An 18,164-nucleotide genomic window follows, 5' to 3' on the forward strand; every position below is an offset into this window, starting at 1 on the left:
GGTCCCCGCCGCGCCTCCGAAGGCGGAAGGGAGGCGGTGGCGGGCGCCATGGCGGAGCCGGGCGCGTACCGCTGCGTAGAGTGCAGCGGCGGCGCCGAGGAGCTGTACCGGGACTACCAGCGCGGGGTGCTCCGCATCGCCATCTGCGTGAGTCCCACGGGCCTGAGGGGACCTGGGGGGGGGGCTGCGGGCTCTCACCGGCGTTATCACAACTTTATCTCTTTCTGTTTTCTCGGAGATTGCACAGGGAAAAACATAAATAAACTCTTAATGTTTTAACCAGTGCTTTCAGCTGTTTCCGAGTTACTGTTGTCAAGGTTTTATGCCATTTAGGTGGACTCCCCTCCAGTGTTTAGTTCTGAGGTGGTTTGAGTTTTTGGGGGGTGTTTCGTTGTGGTTTTTTTTTTTTGTTTTGTTTTGTTTTGGTTGGAATTTGGGTTAGTTGGCTAACCGTGAGGTGGTGACCAGGTTTGTGTGAAACCTGTGGCGAAATTGCTGTACAACTGTAAAATTTGGAGTAGTTCATTTCTTAAATCAGAAATAGAGGTTGGAAGCAGTCAGTTTGTAGAGATCTGTGGCTGATTTATATCTGGGGAGATAGCAAAAGATTAAAATGTTAAAATGGGTTGTTACTGTAGAGCATAAAATAGCAAAAAACATACATAAAAATCTCTACAGGTTTTTCAAAAACTGGAGAGAGCAACAGTTTTTGTCGTGTGGAAGACAAAATAGGTAATAGAAATTGGCTGCTGCTGGCTGTAGGCTTGCACACTGCAGGGAAAGACAAATTTTTAGTCGCTTTTTAGCATTAATATTATATAACAATTGTTCAGTTTACTGTGGAGCTTCAAGCTCGTCTTTGAAATCAAGGACAAGTTGGATGCGAAGAGACAAGTGTAATGTTTATGCCTGCAGCCATATCCCACTAGACTTAGTACATCTTGTGAGACCATGTTATCAATTACAGTTACTATTTGGCTGTGATAATCTCTAAGGGAAACTGGGATCCAGTAGATGGCACTCGTTCCTCTTAGCATTTAACCATTTGATGACAGAAACCCCTCTTCTCTTGGAGCTCTGACATCCCATTAAGATCAGAGTCAAAAGTCTTAGTTGCCGTGTTCGTCACAAATGCAAAACTGTTTTTGAAAGCGTAAAGAACAGAGTAAAATAAAAATGAACTACACTGTCGTAATGAACTGGAATTGAGTCTACCTTTCTCCATACAGGTCCAGATGTCTACCATTCTTATTTCTGTCATTCTGTTTCCTGCACCTATGTTGTGGGTTGTCATGGTTCAATTTGTCTTAGTCCTAGGGACCCTTACATGGTGGTCTCACATAATTTCTAACCCTTTCTCTCCATTTCTGGCCACCCAGGATGGGCTGAGAGTAGGAGCAGGCCATGTGAGGAACAGGCGATAAGAAGCACGTCAGCTCACAATTTATCAAGTGGAGATCAGAATGTTAGAAAATTGTTAAGATCAAAAGGCTCCTTCAAGTGAGCTGATCTAAATTCAGCTTTATATACGTATTGTGGGAAAGCACTGTTGTCATCTTCAGCTATCAAGATCTCATGGTTTCGCACAGGGCAATTCTTGTTGCATTTTTTTTCCTTTTAATCTGGGAGAATGTTCTTGTCACCACAGTAACACTCAGCATCGTGCTGTCGACAACAAAAACTAGCCAAACACAGAATGTCGCTTGATAACCTTCATGAAATTCAAGGGCAGTGTTATAGTGAGTTTGTCGTTAACCTGAAAATAGTAATAGTAGAGTTTTCTGCACTTAAAAAATGCAAAGGTCCTACTTATCAGAGTGAAACATCATTTAGATCAGATGTATATACAGCTTGGAATGTAGACCCTAAATTACAGAGGGAATTGTTATGAAAATCTGAAGGTAATTGGGAAAATTTGGAGGACTAAGGTGGGACTAGTAGGTTTCTTCACTTGACCTGAGAACACCCTTTGTGAAATCAGAGCATGGAGTCAGACTGTATTCCTTTGTAGCATAAAGAAGAAAAAAAATGAATCTACCTGGAAAGACTGCATAATCATACTCAAAGCGAAAACAATGGACATTATCCAAATAATTTTTTTGTTAAACAGCAGTAGGATACTTGTATCTCATTCCAATTTTCAAGTAGTCCTTGAAAATAGTGACACTTTAAGGAAACTACAAACCATTTGTTTCATATTAATTTAATATGAAATTGAAGGTTCCTCTACTTATTATAACTCCAGAAAATAAGGAAAATGTAGAACATTGCCACGAACATCACTATTCTATATTGACCCTACAAACTTGCCTCAATCCTAGTTTAAAGTGCTCCTTGATGAGCTAATAAATCAGCACCTAGAAGGTCTTTGCCATTCTCGGGATGGTCCTGTCATGCAGCACTATTTGGAACATCATCTTGAGGTTGAAGTTGAGTTCTCCCAACAGGATCTTCCATCTAGCTTTACATTTATTTTTAGGATGTGTTTAACATGATCTGAGACTAATATTCATTCAGGTAGAAGATTTTAATTTGTATGTCCAAGCAAAATACCACTATTTTGTAGTCCATTGTTTAATGTGCTCGAGAGAAGAATGGAATTTTTTCCAGAGGCAAATACTAAACGCTTTCACTAGGGCTCATCTGTTTCCAGCCCACAATATTAGAGTGCAATGTTGGAATTTCAATCTAATATTCACGGCGCTGCTTCAGTTTAGTTCCAGTAGTATTTTATATTGCTCTTACAAAAAATAAGTTTCTTAGAGCTCTGTATTGTCATTCTGATGCAGACAAGCAGACCTAGCAGGTGTTAATATGTACTCTGGAAATAAGTTTGCAAAGGCTACTGAAAAAGTTAAGGAAACGTTCTTCCTTTATCAAACATAAAATTCCACTCAGTACCATGAAATTCGGGATGGAAAAGTCATGTCTTTTGTTAGAAGTTCTGCAGGGTGGCTAACTGCTACAAATTTTTCCAAGTTCAATCTTTTTTTTTTTTCAATCTAATTTGTTTAATCAGGACCAGTTTCAGCAGAAGCCAACCCCAGACCTCTGAGACTGCGTTCTTTCTTACTTGAGATTTGCATTTAGTGAAAGGACCTTTTTCTCATCTTGCATGTATTTTGCTGTGGAAATGTCATTACAAAGAATAGGCGGACTGTTGCTCCTTAAAAAGAACATACAGGTACTTATAAATGGATAGTAATTTTTAAGGAAATTTACCTCCTCAGTTTACACCTATTCAGTGGTTTTGGTTTTTTGTTTGTTTGTTTTGATTCAGGGTGATAATTAGGGGGCAGAAGGGGTGGGTGTGTGAGAATTGGCTCCAGTGAAGGTAAGGTCTGGTGGCTGCTGTATCACTCGTCACATGCTGACGTTTTCCCTATTTTGACCCAGAAGTGATGGTCAAAGCAAGTGTAGGTGGTTTGTTATAGAAATGATTTTTAACACTCAAATCCTTAACACTGACACGATGTGTAAGTAACGTAGCAGAATCTTCACTTAATATGTTCTGAACCAACTGGTAACAGCAGTAACAAAAAATACCGTTCTGATAATACCGCCATTATGGAATTAATGATATAGGAGGAAAAAAAAAAAAGCAGATTGGGCTAACCTCAGGTAAGTTCTGCAGTTGAAGTGGAAAGAATATAAAAGGGAATTAGTAAACTCGATTCAAAAACAGAAGGAGAAGCTCTTTTTTTGTATTTGATTTTGAATCACTTTTTTGTTTAAAAAGAGTTTCAAAATTGTTAATAGTTTCAGACCCTAACAAAGGAAAATAAATTATCCATTGCAATGCATAGCGTTCAGCCAGGATCCCCCTTGTGTTTTGTAATAAGAAAGCCAAATTGCCTGAGCAAGGCACACTTCATTTAGCTTTTCTGCAATTAAAAAATAATTGAAAAGCTCTTTTATTGCAGCAAGGCAGAAAGACTATAAATGCTCTGAATGCAAAGCATTTATGTGGTAAGGTGGAAAATCTCCCAAGAGTAAAAAGATCATCCTGGAAAATAAAGTATTGTATTTACATAACTCAATCTGCAGAGCACCTCACTGCTGCAAAATGCTTCATGTAGGAAAAAATATTTTTAAAACATATTTAATTTTAGTTTTCTGAAATGGAGTGCATTTCAAAGTGGACTGTTTTATTTTTCAGCATATTATGACAGCTGCATCCCTCATAAAGAACCCATTCCTGAAAGCAGCACGGCTGATTACGTTTTATTGTTTAAGGGTGCCACTGGGGTTAAGGGTAATCTCTCAAAATAATGGGCACATGTTATTTTGCCCTATGAACCGATGTAACTGAACTTGTGTTCATGTTGAACCCGTATAAATGCTAAGATTTGCTGTACGGGTAGACCAGCAAAAAATTGTAGCTTAATTTTGCCAAACTCCAAATACTGGAAAAAAGAATACTAAAATAAAACTGTTGCACTGGTGTTTCTAATATCCACAGATTTACAAATATATTCCTGCTGTGATGTAGTGTTCGTGTTATTTTTAATTCAGGATGGAGCCTGGTTATTCAATATATGTGTTTATTTTCTATGGTATGCTCTAGACTTCTTTTCAAGAAGAATGCTTTTCCCTTCTCCCAGCCCCATTCTAAAATACTTCTACTTAAAAATCCAGTATATTTTAATGTTGAAAAGAGCACTCAAAAGCATATGTTCATATATTTTAGGAACTTAGCCCTTCAGTGACAGTAGGTACTTCCCCAAATATTTATACGCCATCGTTTATTTTGCATAAATCTGTGGACTGTGTTCACAGCTGAGTATCTCTGATGAATAAAGAATAGGTACGCCTTTTGAACAGAATTTTATAAAAGGCTGGTAAAAATGCAGTAAGAATTAGCATTTTACTACTTTGTTCTTATTTAATAAAACTGTGCTGTTAAAATATATATTACTTTTCTGATCTTTTTTCTCATTTTGATCAGAAAGCATCTTGTATGCTGAACTATGAAGAACATGGTTGTACTGGTGTTTGAAGAGGCAATCTTAAAGATGTCTTTTTTAAAATAAAATACTTTATGATAACTGGGCACATTTTTAAATCATCAGAGTGGAAATTTTGTTTTTTGAAGCAACAGACGAGCATACTCAAATACTATCAATAATTCATTAATTAATGTTCATTTTCATTCATTGGAATACTGAAATACATTCAAAATGCCATTTTTTAGAGGATTGAAGTATTTATTGGACTTGGGTGCGTTAGTATCAAGCATTCTTATAAACTGAACTGTAGCAATTTAGAAGAAAATCTGTCAGTGGAATTAATGGTGTCACATTTGAGCTGTCTCTTCTGCAGCATAACCTGAAAGTAGCTTGTAATCCAAGTCATCTATTTTTTCAAGGAAAGATAGCAGTTATGTCTTGTTTATGATGTCAATTGCATATTTAAGGAAGAAATTAGAAACTGTTTAAAAACATGCAGAAATCCAGATACTCCTTTCAGTCAGTTTAGATCTGGTTGTGATAAATGATGCGTTTCTTTGAGAAAACCCAAAGAAACCTGAAAAAGCTCAGTTTCATTAAAGATGTACTTTACTGGTTATGCTGAATGGGCTGTTGTCTACAGCTATACAATGGGAATTAGACGTGAGCACCAGTACTTTAGTTCACTCTAAACAGCCTGCCTGAAATCTTAGAAGGAGGCATGCAAGCAATTCTGCAATCCCCGCGAAAGAGCTAGGGATTATCGATGTTCATAAAGTTACATCATTTTAACTAGCTAAAGCTGTCAGGATAAACATACATGCACTTGAACTGCATTAACCTTTGCTTGCATGGATTTTGCTGAAGTCAGGCTCTAGTCACAAGTTTGCTTGCTAGGTGTTTAAGGTTAGTGGCAGACGTTTTAGTATTACAGCGGGAAAAGAAAAAAAAAAAAAGCAAAGTCAGGCATGGAGAAAATTTCATTCTGGAGGGTTTTTTTTATTCTGTAATGTCCTCGTGATATAAGAAATGTTGTCTTCATTTTGTCTGCACACATAAGTCTGTCAGCACACATGCAAGTCTTCTTCATTGTGATGCTTTGAAGATCTCACAAGTCCCTGAATCTCCCAAAGACTCACTCTGGCTAGGTCAATGGCTGGATAAGCAAAGGACTTTTCCTTTGTATGGTTAATACTCAAACAGAAATAGAGTATATTAAGAATAGGATGCTGGTCTAACTCGAGAAGACAGGCAGACATTAATGTATGTTCCTGTCTTTGCGTGAAATGTCCTTGAAACTGACTGGTTTTTGTGATATGGCAGATTTTCTTTTTGCCGTTAAGTAACACGAGGGAAATAGGATTCTTAAATGTTCGGTGGTGGTATGCTGATATACTGAATTAAGCATCATTCTTGTAGCTGCAGAAGATTTATTTGGTTGTGGCAGCCAGAAGCTCAAGAGCAGAAAACTCATGGCTAATGCTGCTACTTGCGTATTCATGGCAGTTTCCCTGGATGTCTGTGGTAGAATTTCTAGATGTTTTGTTTTGCCTGGAGGGTTGGTCTGACATATTTTAATTATCTAAAATGCTTCTCAGCCGTCAGGGAAGACTTTTCAGTAGCTCTTAGCTGCAGGTGTTTGGATGGGACCCCCTTAATTTGAAAAGATGGTTCTTTACTCCTTCCAGAAAGGTTTTGGGCCCTGGTCTAAAAACGTTCAGTTCTAGGAAAATTTGAGAGTATAATGAATTTGTGGGCATGGGGGATAGCCTTCATCCTTAGCCTTTACAACACACGCTGTGTTGAAGAAAAATCTTTTGTTTGTGCTTGGCCAGTGCTTGTGTGAATAAACTTATTAAAAAAAAAAAAATCCTGTGCTATGTCAACCCAGAGATTTGACATCAGTAAATTGCTGCCTATACGAGTGTGTTCATGATTTTCCCGTAGAAGGAAATGAAGCAAGACATTGCCTTTAATTATAATTGTGATTTCTTCTGTGGTAGATTTTTCTCTTTTATTAAATGCTGTAACTGGTCTTCTGGTAATTACATCCTTTCTTCCATCTCTCTGACTTTAATGTTAGACCCATCCAACGGTTGGTTAATTGAGTCAATTTTTGAGTTCATTCCGTCTACCTTCTGCGCTGTTGTTATACATAGTATTTTCTTTTCTGATCCAAGTAAGTTTGTTGTGTTTTTTTCTTGAGCTGGACCTAGAAGCACTGATTAGTGGTAGCAATATTCCTCAGACAGTCTATTTGATTTATCAAACATTTGATCAGATGCTTTTCTTGATATGGAAATTGGTCTTTTGAGTCAATTTGCTAGTGAATTTTTAGAATTTAGTGACATTTATTTTTTTTAGACATTTATTTATTTTTAGTGACAAATTTTAGGATTTAGAAATTTTAGAATTTAGTTCTCTAAAACCCACAAGCAGCAGCCCTCACCTGCCCCACTGCTTCCCGTGTGGCTGCTGCCCCAAGCCCCTTGGTACCAAAAGGACACAAGTTCCTGTATGGATGATCTTTATTCAGCTGGGAGATGTGGTCTGCTACCAACAGAAATGTTCAGGAGTCCCCCAGCCAGCTCTGCTGCACACGCATGCTCCTGCTGTCCTCTGTGGAGCAACAAAGCAGAGCCATGTCCTTTGGGATGCCAGCAGTCCCAGCGGTGCCTCTGGGAGGATGGAAAAGGGAACTTCTCAGAGGTCCTCATGAGATGAATGCCGAGTCCCCGCTGGCTGTTGTGCTGGCAGAGCACGGGCAGCCCACCAGGGGACAGCTGGCATTGTCGGTGGTGCCCGTGCAGGGAGGCGGTGTTCAGGGCGATGTTGGCATCCAGTTGTCAGGGGAGGTGCCTTCACCGCGGGAGCCTTCGGAGGGCTGAGGTGTGTCCTGCCTCACCGGCTCGCTGTCAATCTGAAGAGAATTGACTGTCAGATGGGTGAAAATGCTGTGCCAGAATTATTAGCCAGGCACTTCCTTCCACCTGCCCCTTTTCCCGGTGCGATGCCTACCCTCGCACGGGCCTTGGAGGTCCTAAGTCCAAGGGCTAACCCAACAGGTCATGGGCATTCCCTGGCCACTGCCACCTCACAGGGACATGGGCCCCTTCTCCTGGGTCATGGGCTCCTGCGGGGCAACCCACAGCCATGGGTTCCTAGCTCCTCTCCCCCCTTCTCCTGGAGCATCAGCCTCCCCAAACCCATGGACAGCAGCACTCACTCGCCGCACTGCCTTTCCTGTCACCGGTACACGGCATGCACGCTCTAGATGAATTTGCGGAGGGTATGCAAGGGGACCGTTCTTCTCTTGTGCTTGTTTTGTGCCTTCTTCCTGGGCAGTGGGAGCCCAAGCTCTTGCAGGCGGAGCTGGTAGAGGTGCTTCAGGCACCTCACCACGACAGCAGCATTGGCCTCCATCCGGCAGAGCGAGGCACAATCACCCAGAGCGTCCTTTCCCCGGTGGTCTGTCCCCACGGAAGCTGAGGCCCACCGGACCGTTCCCTGGAAGCAAAAAGAGAAGCAGCACAGTGAAGGGCATGGCTGAGGGCTCGCGGGGTGGAGAATTGTCCTGCTGGGCTCGGCTTCCTCTGGAGCGTCCAGCCTCATAGCACTGCTCCGGGCAGTCACGGGGCCTCACAACAGCACCGGCAGGCCCTGGCCCATGCTTGGGGCTCCCAGTGGCTGTCAGCCGTGCGGCTGGGGAAGAGGCAGAGGGCCTCTCGGGGCCTGCTAAGGCTTCTTTATGCCTGCTGGGTTTTGTTCTTTCCTGGGAAGCCTTCGTGGCCAAGGTCCTTGTGGTCCGCTCGCCACAGGTTGGCCCTTTCCTGCACACTGTGTCTCCACCACTCACCTGTCTGCTGTATCTCTTCGCACTTCTCCAGAGGCTGAGGGCAAGCAGCCCCACGCCGAGGAGGCAGATGGCGTCCCGGTTATTGCACAGCAGCCAGACGCTCCTGCCCTGGGCAAGGTATTCCCAGTAGTGGCCCAGGGGGTAGGGCAGCTCGGAGGGCTGGCGCTCGGTGCCGACGGGACGTTGCTGTGGGCCCTCTGAAGGGACCATGGTGTTCAGCCTGAGCCGGATCCGGCTGGGGCAGCTGGAAAGGCCGAGGCTGCAGGGCCAGTTGGAGACCTGGTGCTTGATGCCAAGGCTCCTGCTGACCCTGACCCTTTCCCAGCGGCGGTGGCCGCAGAGGCCAAGGCCACAGGCGCGGAACACAGCCACGGCCAGAGCCATGGCCAGGAGGAGAGCCTGGTCGAACTTCATCCTGCTCTCTCCTGATGAACACAAAAGAACACTGGAGACGGCTGTCACGCTGAGCAGAGCTCCGGCAGTGACCACCAGCACTAGCGGCAGTGACCAACAGCTCTCGCAGCAGTGACCACCAGCACTAGCAGCGGTGCCCAGCCGCAGCCTGCTCTTATGCCCGGCCCTGTGTGAGCTCACAGGGCCTGTCGCCGGGAGACCGGCAGGCAACAAAGGCCGCGGCGAGGCTGGGGAGGACGCGGGCAGGCGGTCTTCGAAGCCTGCTGCTGCCGCTGCAGTCCACACGGGGGGACTGTCTGACCAGCAGGGCGGTGGGCCTGAGCCCCCGCCATGTTTGTTTGGGACTGTGCCCTGGATTTCTCAGTGAGAAGGAGCCGTGGCCAGAGCCACATCCAAGCTAGGCAGCCGTGGCACGGTTCTCCTCAAAACCCCTCTTGGGGGCAAAGTGGAAGCCCCCATCAAGAGGAAAGCCCCAAAATGGCTGTTGGTTGGATAAAATCATGGAATCATTAAGGTTGGAAAACACCTCCAAGATGATCTGCTCCAACCACTCCCACATGACCAATATCACCCACTAAATCACGTCCCTAAGCACCATGTCCAGCCTTTCCTTAAAAGCCCCCAGAGGGACGGTGACGCCACCACCTCCCTAGGCAACCCGTTCCAATGCCTGACTGCTCTTTCTGAGAAGAAATGTCTCCTCATTTCCAGCCTGAACCTCCCCTGGCGCAACTTGAGGCCATTCCCTCTAGTCCTATGCACTAGTTATCTGTGAGAAGAGGCTGAACCCTAGCTCCTCACACCTTCCTTTCAGGTAGTCGTAGAGAGCAATAAGGTCTCCCCTGAGCCTCCTCTTCTCCAGACTAAACAACCCCAGTTCCCTCAGCCGCTCCTCACAGGACTTGTGTCCCAGGCCCTTCACCCGCTTCTTAGCCCTTCTCTGGACAAGCTCCAGGGCCTCCATGTCCTTCTTGTAGTGAGGGGCCCAACGCTGAGCACAGCACTCATGTCCTGAGGTGCGGCCTCAGTTGCTGCTGTTCTTCTGCTCGTTCCTACAAGTTATTTCCCCCTCAGATCTGCTGGTTGAGCCTCTTGTAGGACTGTTCCATAGCAATTCTGTTAACTTAAAACAGGAGCCTCTTGTCAGCTCTTCCCATTTGACTCAAGTCAAGGAGTAAGCACCCACCCATGTGAGTCGGTAAGTCCGAAGGGGCTGATGACAATCTAATCCCAGTGAACCCAGCAGGAACCAGCAGATTTCACAGATTTCTCACAGATTTCACAGATTTCTAGGTTGGAAGAGACCTCAAGATCATCGAGTCCAACCTCTGACCTAACACTAAATACTCCACTAAACCATATCGCTAAGCTCTACATCTAAACGTCTTTTAAAGACCTCCAGGGATGGTGACTCCACCACCTCCCTGGGCAGCCCGTTCCAATGCTTAATAACCCTTTCGGTAAAGAAGTTCTTCCTAACATCCAACCTAAAACTCCCCTGTCGCAACTTTTGCCCATTCCCCCTCGTCCTGTCACCAGGCATGTGGGAGAACAGACCAACCCCCACCTCTTTACAGCCTCCTTTAAGGTAACTGTAGAGAGTGATAAGGTCGCCCCTGAGCCTCCTCTTCTCCAGGCTGAACAAGCCCAGCTCCCTCAGCCGCTCCTCGTAAGACTTGTTCTCCAGACCCCTCACCAGCTTGGTCGCCCTTCTCTGGACTCGCTCGAGCACGTCCATGTCCTTCCTGTAGCGAGGGGCCCAAAACTGAACACAGTACTCGAGGTGCGGCCTCACCAGAGCCGAGTACAGGGGCACAATCACTTCCCTAGACCTGCTGGCCACACTGTTTCTTATGCAAGCCAGGATGCTGTTGGCCTTCTTGGCCACCTGAGCACACTGCTGGCTCATATTCAGCCGACTATCCACCAATACTCCCAGGTCCTTCTCTTCCAGGCAGCTTTCCAACCACTCATCTCCCAGCCTGTAGCTCTGCTTGGGGTTGTTGCGCCCCAGATGCAGGACCCGGCACTTGGCCTTGTTGAACTTCATACAGTTGACCTCAGCCCATCGGTCCAGCCTATCCAGATCCTCCTGCAGAGCCTTCCTGCCCTCGAGCAGATCGACACACGCACTTAGCTTGGTGTCATCTGCAAACTTACTGAGGGTGCACTGGATGCCCTCATCCAGATCATCGATAAAGATATTAAAGAGGACTGGCCCCAGTACCGAGCCCTGGGGGACGCCACTAGTGACCGGCCTCCAACCAGATTTGACTCCATTCACCACAACTCTCTGGGCCTGGCCATCCAGCCAGTTTCTAACCCAGCGAAGCGTACGCCAGTCCAAGCCCCGAGCAGCCAGTTTCTTGAGGAGAATGTTGTGGGGAACGGTGTCAAAAGGAGGATCAGATGCATTGGAGAAATAATTGTCTTAATGTCTTACCACCCTGCATTAGCAGCTTCTGACTCTTTAGCTGTATCTGTGTGGGAGCTGTATCTGTGTGGGGTTGTTCAGCCTGGAGAGGAGAAGGCTGCGGGGAGACCTTATAGCAGCCTTCCAATACCTAAAGGTGGGCTACAGGAAGGCTGGGGAGGGACTCTTTACAAGGGCATGTAGTGACAGGATACGGGGTAACGGCTTTAAACTAAAAGAAGGTAGATTTGGATTAGACATAAGGAAGAAATTCTTCACTCAGAGGGTGGTGAGGCCCTGGCACAGGCTGCTCAGAGAAGCTGTGGATGCCCCATCCCTGGAAGTGCTCAAGGGGGAGGTCTTGGAGCAACCTGGTCTGGTGGGAGGTGTCCCTGCCCATGGCAGGGGGTTGTAACCAGGTGGTCTTTAAGGCCCCTTCCAACCCAAACCATTCTATGGTTCTATGAAAACTACATTTTAAGTATTCCAAACATATTGGTATTTGTTCAGTAACGGAAAATGAATTGAAGCATCTGGACTACGTACTGGTATGGAAGAGCAATGCAACAGGAAAAAAAATTATTGAAAGGAAGGATAAGGTAGGATAGGAGGATCAGGCATCTCTTTAAAAAGAAGGAAATGATAACTAAGTACATCCTTCATAGTTTAATGATCTGTGTTAATCTGAAGCCTACAAAAATAGGTAATGTATCTTTCTGGCTTATAAAGGAAATCTTTGTATCAACTGTAGTGTCAAAGGGGGAAGGTACAATTTTTGTGGATGGATTAAAAACCTTTTGAAAATTAAGATTACATTAAGGAAAGACTAATAAGAATGGACTAGCTACTTTGCATTTATGCAGTTGTGCTAAGCTCAGAGGAACATTTCATAAACTTTCTCTTTTTTTTTTCCCTAATTCTTGTTATTTTGTGATTTTTCAGAAATCCTGCCAGAAACCTGTGGACAAATACATTGAGTATGATCCTGTTATCATCTTGATTAATGCAATTTTATGTAAAGCACAAGCATACAGACACATTCTTTTCAATACAAAGATAAACGTAAGTTGCTATGCCCCCACTTTATGACTATTTTGTGTTAAAGATAATATTTACATATGTTAAGTTGGTTGGAATAGCTGTAAAATTCAGGAACTGTTCCCTTTCACAGCTACCAGCAAGCTGAACCAGTTTTGTTCTCAAAAAAATTAAGGGTCTAATATTGTGAATAGAATATATGAAGTCTCAAACTCTAGCTGTTACTGATAAAGTTACTTTCCCTGCAATACCAGTAAAAACAGCTATCATCCTACATATTAAAGAGTCCTAATTGGACTCATTGGAAGGGAAAAATTTAATTTGAAATTCATTTCCAACTTAAATTTCTGATGGAAACAATTGTTTTTGAAATGAGCTATAGTAGTACAACGTGGCATATTACCAATACTAAGCCAATTAATACCAATTAAACCTATGCTACTACTTTCTCATGAGTTTCCTCCTGAGTAATTAAACACGTCCTCAGAACTGTAGCAAGAGATAATAGTTTTCACATGAAGCATCCTTGTTCTTGATGCAGTTACAGAGTCAACTTAGTTGTGCTGGCCCCATACTATTGGAGTGTAGAGGTAGTTGTTCTGACAGATTTCCTTTTTTTTTTTTTTTTCCTTTAAGGATTGATTTCCCAGGAAAGGGAAGCTGATTTACAACAAACGATGCAAGCATAAGCATATGTTGTGTTCATGTTGATATCTCTTGACTAGTCCAGTGTTAAGCAATGTAGATAGGTATACTGGCCTGATTTTTCAAACAGAAATCTGACTAAAGATTTGTAATTAATTCATTGCTTTTGGAGACTGGTGATGATGCTTTCCATGAGGCTTCTGGAAGAATGTTCCATTTGTGGAAATACCATCTGTCAAAATTGAATTGAATTTTTAAACTTGCTTAGCCTGTGCATGTACATGCAATCAGCATAACTAGTCTCTACTAAAAAAGAAAAAAGGCATTCACAGAAATTGCATTGGTTTATTAAATTTTTATTAAAAAATCTGTATAAAATCAGAATTTACCCCCTCCCCGTTGGCTTATAGACTGTGTTTAATGTTGCAATATGCGAAGCATGGACCCTCATGACATAATTTTTGCATCACTTTGGAGGATTCTCTAAGTTTAGTTGGGTTATATTCCTCCATTGGTTGGTTCCTCACCCTTGTCTGAACCAAAAAAATGTTTTTGGTCTAACTACACTACCAGTTTATTTTAATGGAGATACAGATTGCCACAGGGAAAAATAAAAACAAGGGTACTTAAACCAGTTCACTGAATGGAGTAGATGCCGTTACACTGAAGTTTTTGACGGTATAGCTCTATTAGCTACAGCACAATTTTTGTTTTTATATTCCTTACTGAAACAGTTTTCACAATTCAAAAACCAAATAAATAAAGAGCAGGCTTTAAAAACTAGTTACGTACTTTCTTCTGTGCAGAACTGTTAATACAGTTTTCTACACCCTCTAATTTGCCTATCAGGTTAATTGATGTTAAAATGATGATGTGCTAAACTAGTGGCTCAACAGAAGTAATTTGCTTATATTTCTAAGCAAACAGAAAAAACCTACAGAGCTTGTTTGTTTAGAGATATAGAAATGTATATCAAATACTAATTTAACACTAATTTAATTTATGCTGATTTAACAGTAATGCTTTTATTATTCTTTCATTTACCAGATTCATGGTAAGCTCTGCGTATTTTGTTTGCTCTGTGAAGCTTATCTCAGGTGGCTCCAACTACAGGATTCAAGCCAAAATACAGATCCTGATGACTTAATCAGATATGCCAAGGAATGGGATTTTTATAGAATGTTTGGTATTGCTTCTTTAGGTAAAAATGATTTCATTTAACTATCAAGTGTACATTTTAAGCATTCAATAATTTTATGAGTCTTTCAGCAAGCCTGTATTGCAAAAAGACCACATTAGAATAGATGTCATGTCCGACCCAGCATGGTTAAATGATTATGCACATGTTCTCTAATTTACTGGCAGGAGGGTTGGAACTAGTTCATCTTTAAGGTCCCTTCCAACCCAAGCTATTCTATGATTATGATTCTATGAAATTCATATCTCAACACTGATTGCAATTCAGACTAATATGATCAGCATTAGGTATCAAATCACTGAAAAGTAGCAATATTCAGAATCGTGGTCTGAACCATTTACGTAGTTTGAAAACTGGTATAGAGCTCAGCCAGTTGTTGTGAGAGTTGCTTTGACATCTGCATGAGTTCCAGTGTTACGCAGAGACAAGGTGTCAAGAAAAGTCTAATAGCTCAATGATAATTTCACTTCAGTGTTTCTCCTTGTGCTGCATGGAAAGGGTTCATTGCTGGTGACCTTTTCAAAAATGAAAAGTATTGACGATCTTTGTTTTACAGGCTAACAGACAGTTGGGGGGAAAAAAACAAACAAGCAAAAAAAAAACAACCCTCTCCTTTTGTTGAAAAGTAGAGTTTCATGTATTAAACTGCCTGTGCTGTATGGTATCAAAAATTACAAGTGTGACAATGCTACATATAGAAATCTGTGATAGGATTATTTTGAATTTAATGATACAGAATTAGTTTAGGTAAGTAATAGTAATATATGACTATTACAATGAATATAGGAGCTGGAGGACATTCATGTTTACATATATCTTTTAAATAGCAGTGTCTCAGTTTCATTTGACGCAAAGTATTTCATTAAAATGTTTCAAAAAGGACTTGATTTTGGTGCTTCATAATCTCTTTCCATCTCCTCTTATTTCCTCTTAGAACAAACTTCATTTTTGGTTGGCATCTTTATTGCCTTGTGGTGGATGAGACCTGAGATGCTAAAAACCAAGTCTGACTTCATTTTACTTCTCAAAGCACTGCTGTTGTCTAGCTATGGAAAACTTTTGCTAATTCCAGCTGTTATTTGGGAACATGACTACACGCCTTTGTGCCTTGTGTTTATAAAAGTATTTGTCTTGACATCAAACTCTCAGGCAATTAGAGGTACGTTTTTGCTTTGTTACTTTATGATTTGTGTAGAATGTGTGTGAGAATACAGCTGTTAGATAAGTCACTTTTATTGTTGTTATATCAGTATCAGACGTCACTGACATAGCTCTAGCCTAAAACAGTCATATTTAGACTTTCATATAAAATGAATTTAAAAAACCACTTAGATAAGAGGTGCTTTTTCTTGTTTTTTTTTTTTATCCACTCTCTCTTTGTATATGCTATATTGCATACATCAGTTACAGTTTGAGACACCTTAGCATGGATCATTGAAACATAAAATAGAATTATTTGTGTGTCTGGAAGATGAAAATTTCATGTTAATTTTATGCATGGCTTTGGAATTCAGATTTTAACACAGTAGTGTGATTTCTTACACGTACAAATTAATATGAATTCTCACATGGTTTCTGTGGACTTCTTAGTTGGAAATCAATACATTTGTTTTCTTTTGCAGTTACATTGAACTTGAACCGAATGCTCTCTTGGTTGGCCATCGTCTTTGGATTAATTTTGGAAAATGGTGTGGTTTGCTTGTTCCATAAAATGGGATGGGACGTTTGAAATATCAGCTCAGACCTAAAGAAATACAATATAGTGATCGTTTTCTGAGAATGATCTCTGCCAGCAGCCTCCGAAGACACTATTTTTATAGTGATAAAGAAGATGATCGATAACAAAAATTTTCATTAGTGGTGTGAGTAGACTGTTTTTAGGATGAGTTTGAATGAGAAACTTCAGAAGGTGTGCTGTTTAATTTGATGAGCCATAAAACTTCAGCCTTAGTTTTTCGCATTAAAAATATGAATGTGTCGCTATCCTAATAGCTTTATAATGCTGGCTGTATAGCTATGGCTGTAATAGAAAAAAAGGTACACTGAAAAAATTCAGCAGTGCTAACCATCACTGCATTTTGGCAGGAAGATGGGGATGAATTCTTCCCTTAAAAGGAAGGAAAAAAGTCAGTGGAAAAATGTAAAAGGCAAAATTTATATTTCCACAAAACCAGATTTTCAGAGAGAAGAGAACACATACGAACAGATTTTTAGAGAAAAGGCAAGTATTACAGATTGAAACTGCAGTGAATAAACTAAGTTGCTCTTGAGTGCTTATATAACAATCCAAAATAATAAAATATTTAGTTCTAGAATAATCTCTAGGACATATAGTTTTAAATGGCTTTGAATTTTATGTGATCTCATAAAAAGTGAAGTATGAGGCTGCTCAGCAATGTTCTTTTATGGAGTATTATTTGTTGAAAAAGAAACAAGGTTTAGACTGTATTAATAAAAAAAACATTTATAGAAGTTCTGCATTTTTTTCCCTAACAGGCAAGGAGAGTGCTAGATGACCCACAAGAACTGTTTTTCTCGAGGCAGTAGTTAGGACACTAAACTTACTCTTCTGCAGACCAGTTTCCGTGATATTTCATCCAGTGTTTAATTTTCCTGCTTCAGTTCTGGAAGGCTGTACTGTCTCAGGTACTACTTCCCTACTTCATTTTTCCCACATGCAGTCTCCTATCTCTGTTTTGGAAAATGCATTAACAAAATTAACGTTTTGCAACATCTTCAATTTGAACAGGTTTAAAGTAAATCTTGATTATAACCACAGAAGACATCAGACTCCTTAGAACCCTTGCAACAACGTTAAGTTACTCTGTTAGAAAAGCAAATGATTGCTGATTCTTTTTTAATAGATCAGAGATTGACACCTCTCACATACGATTTGTTAAATCTGTCATCTTTCTGAGCATGTGACAGTGAGGCCAGAGAAAGGAAAAAAAAAAAAGCAAAAAAAACCAGTACAGCCTCTTTTAGGAACACAAGTCAACACTTCAAGTACTCCAGCAAGCACGTAGTTGTAAAGGAGTATGAGGGCTCCACCTTGCTGCTGGTGTCAATTAGTGACCAGACAACTGACTGTCGGTGTGCAAGTTGTTCACTGGGTGAGCAGCAGCATTGTCAACGTGGTATCTAGAACATGCTCTGCTTTACATAATTACATTTGGGGAGATACTCCTCCTCCAAAAGTTTTTTAAGAAGAGTATGTTGCCCAAGGTGCATAGATTAGTGTTTGTCTTCCTCCTACAATACCCAGCACGTGTCATTGCAACAGATGCTGCAGGTTGAGATGGTGCAAAGGGAAAGAGCAGTAGATCTTTTAGAAAACCTTGAGGGATGCTGATTTGGACTGCTTTCATTTTCTTCTTTCTCCTTCTGCCAAGAGCGTAAGAGGGAATGCAGTTCTGCTGCAGCAGAGAGGGTGGCAGAAGAATAGGCACTAGGAAGATGCTGGTGTGTGCTGAGCTAATTCCCATTGTTATTGTAGCTGTCATCTGGCATTTACCCAGCTCTCCGTACATCTTAGAAGTACCTGCAACTGATAAAGTTTCTTACTGTCTGGTATGTCCCTCTTCAGGAATTGCTTTCTCCTCCCCACCCACCCACAATTTATTTATTTTTTTCTAATGATGTAAAAACAAT

The 18,164-nt window shown here is 41.8% G+C and overlaps 2 protein-coding genes across 2 annotated transcripts; one reads left to right on the forward strand and one right to left on the reverse strand.

Moving 5' to 3' along the window:
* Positions 1-9: 9 nt before the first annotated feature.
* On the forward strand, positions 10-17,444 carry ARV1 (ARV1 homolog, fatty acid homeostasis modulator). Its single transcript, XM_048045943.2, has 5 exons — positions 10-147; positions 12,575-12,694; positions 14,363-14,516; positions 15,448-15,672; positions 16,136-17,444. Exons 1-5 carry the CDS (start codon positions 49-51, stop codon positions 16,240-16,242), a joined length of 705 nt encoding a protein of 234 aa, XP_047901900.1. The 5' UTR covers positions 10-48; the 3' UTR covers positions 16,243-17,444.
* LOC136790413 (uncharacterized) lies at positions 5,222-10,525 on the reverse strand. Its single transcript, XM_066994070.1, has 3 exons — positions 8,806-10,525; positions 8,176-8,456; positions 5,222-7,869 (listed from the first exon to the last, which is right to left on the reverse strand). Exons 1-2 carry the CDS (start codon positions 9,217-9,219, stop codon positions 8,220-8,222), a joined length of 651 nt encoding a protein of 216 aa, XP_066850171.1. The 5' UTR covers positions 9,220-10,525; the 3' UTR covers positions 5,222-7,869; positions 8,176-8,219.
* Positions 17,445-18,164: the final 720 nt, after the last annotated feature.

The sequence above is a fragment of the Anser cygnoides genome, chromosome 3, assembly GCF_040182565.1.
Source record: "Anser cygnoides isolate HZ-2024a breed goose chromosome 3, Taihu_goose_T2T_genome, whole genome shotgun sequence".
Taxonomy (NCBI): Eukaryota; Metazoa; Chordata; class Aves; order Anseriformes; family Anatidae; genus Anser; species Anser cygnoides.

What these genes read in the sequence shown, in the direction of transcription:
- ARV1 (XM_048045943.2), top strand. Translation starts at nt 49, where the DNA reads ATGGCGGAGCCGGGCGCGTACCGCTGCGTAGAGTGCAGCGGCGGCGCC. An exon ending in TGCTCCGCATCGCCATCTGC is followed by an intron (nt 148 to 12,574) that starts GTGAGTCCCACG and finishes GTGATTTTTCAG; the next exon opens with AAATCCTGCCAGAAACCTGT. An exon ending in TTTTCAATACAAAGATAAAC is followed by an intron (nt 12,695 to 14,362) that starts GTAAGTTGCTAT and finishes TTCATTTACCAG; the next exon opens with ATTCATGGTAAGCTCTGCGT.
- LOC136790413 (XM_066994070.1), bottom strand. Translation starts at nt 9,219, where the DNA reads ATGAAGTTCGACCAGGCTCTCCTCCTGGCCATGGCTCTGGCCGTGGCT. An exon ending in CGAAGAGATACAGCAGACAG is followed by an intron (nt 8,457 to 8,805) that starts GTGAGTGGTGGA and finishes TTTTGCTTCCAG; the next exon opens with GGAACGGTCCGGTGGGCCTC.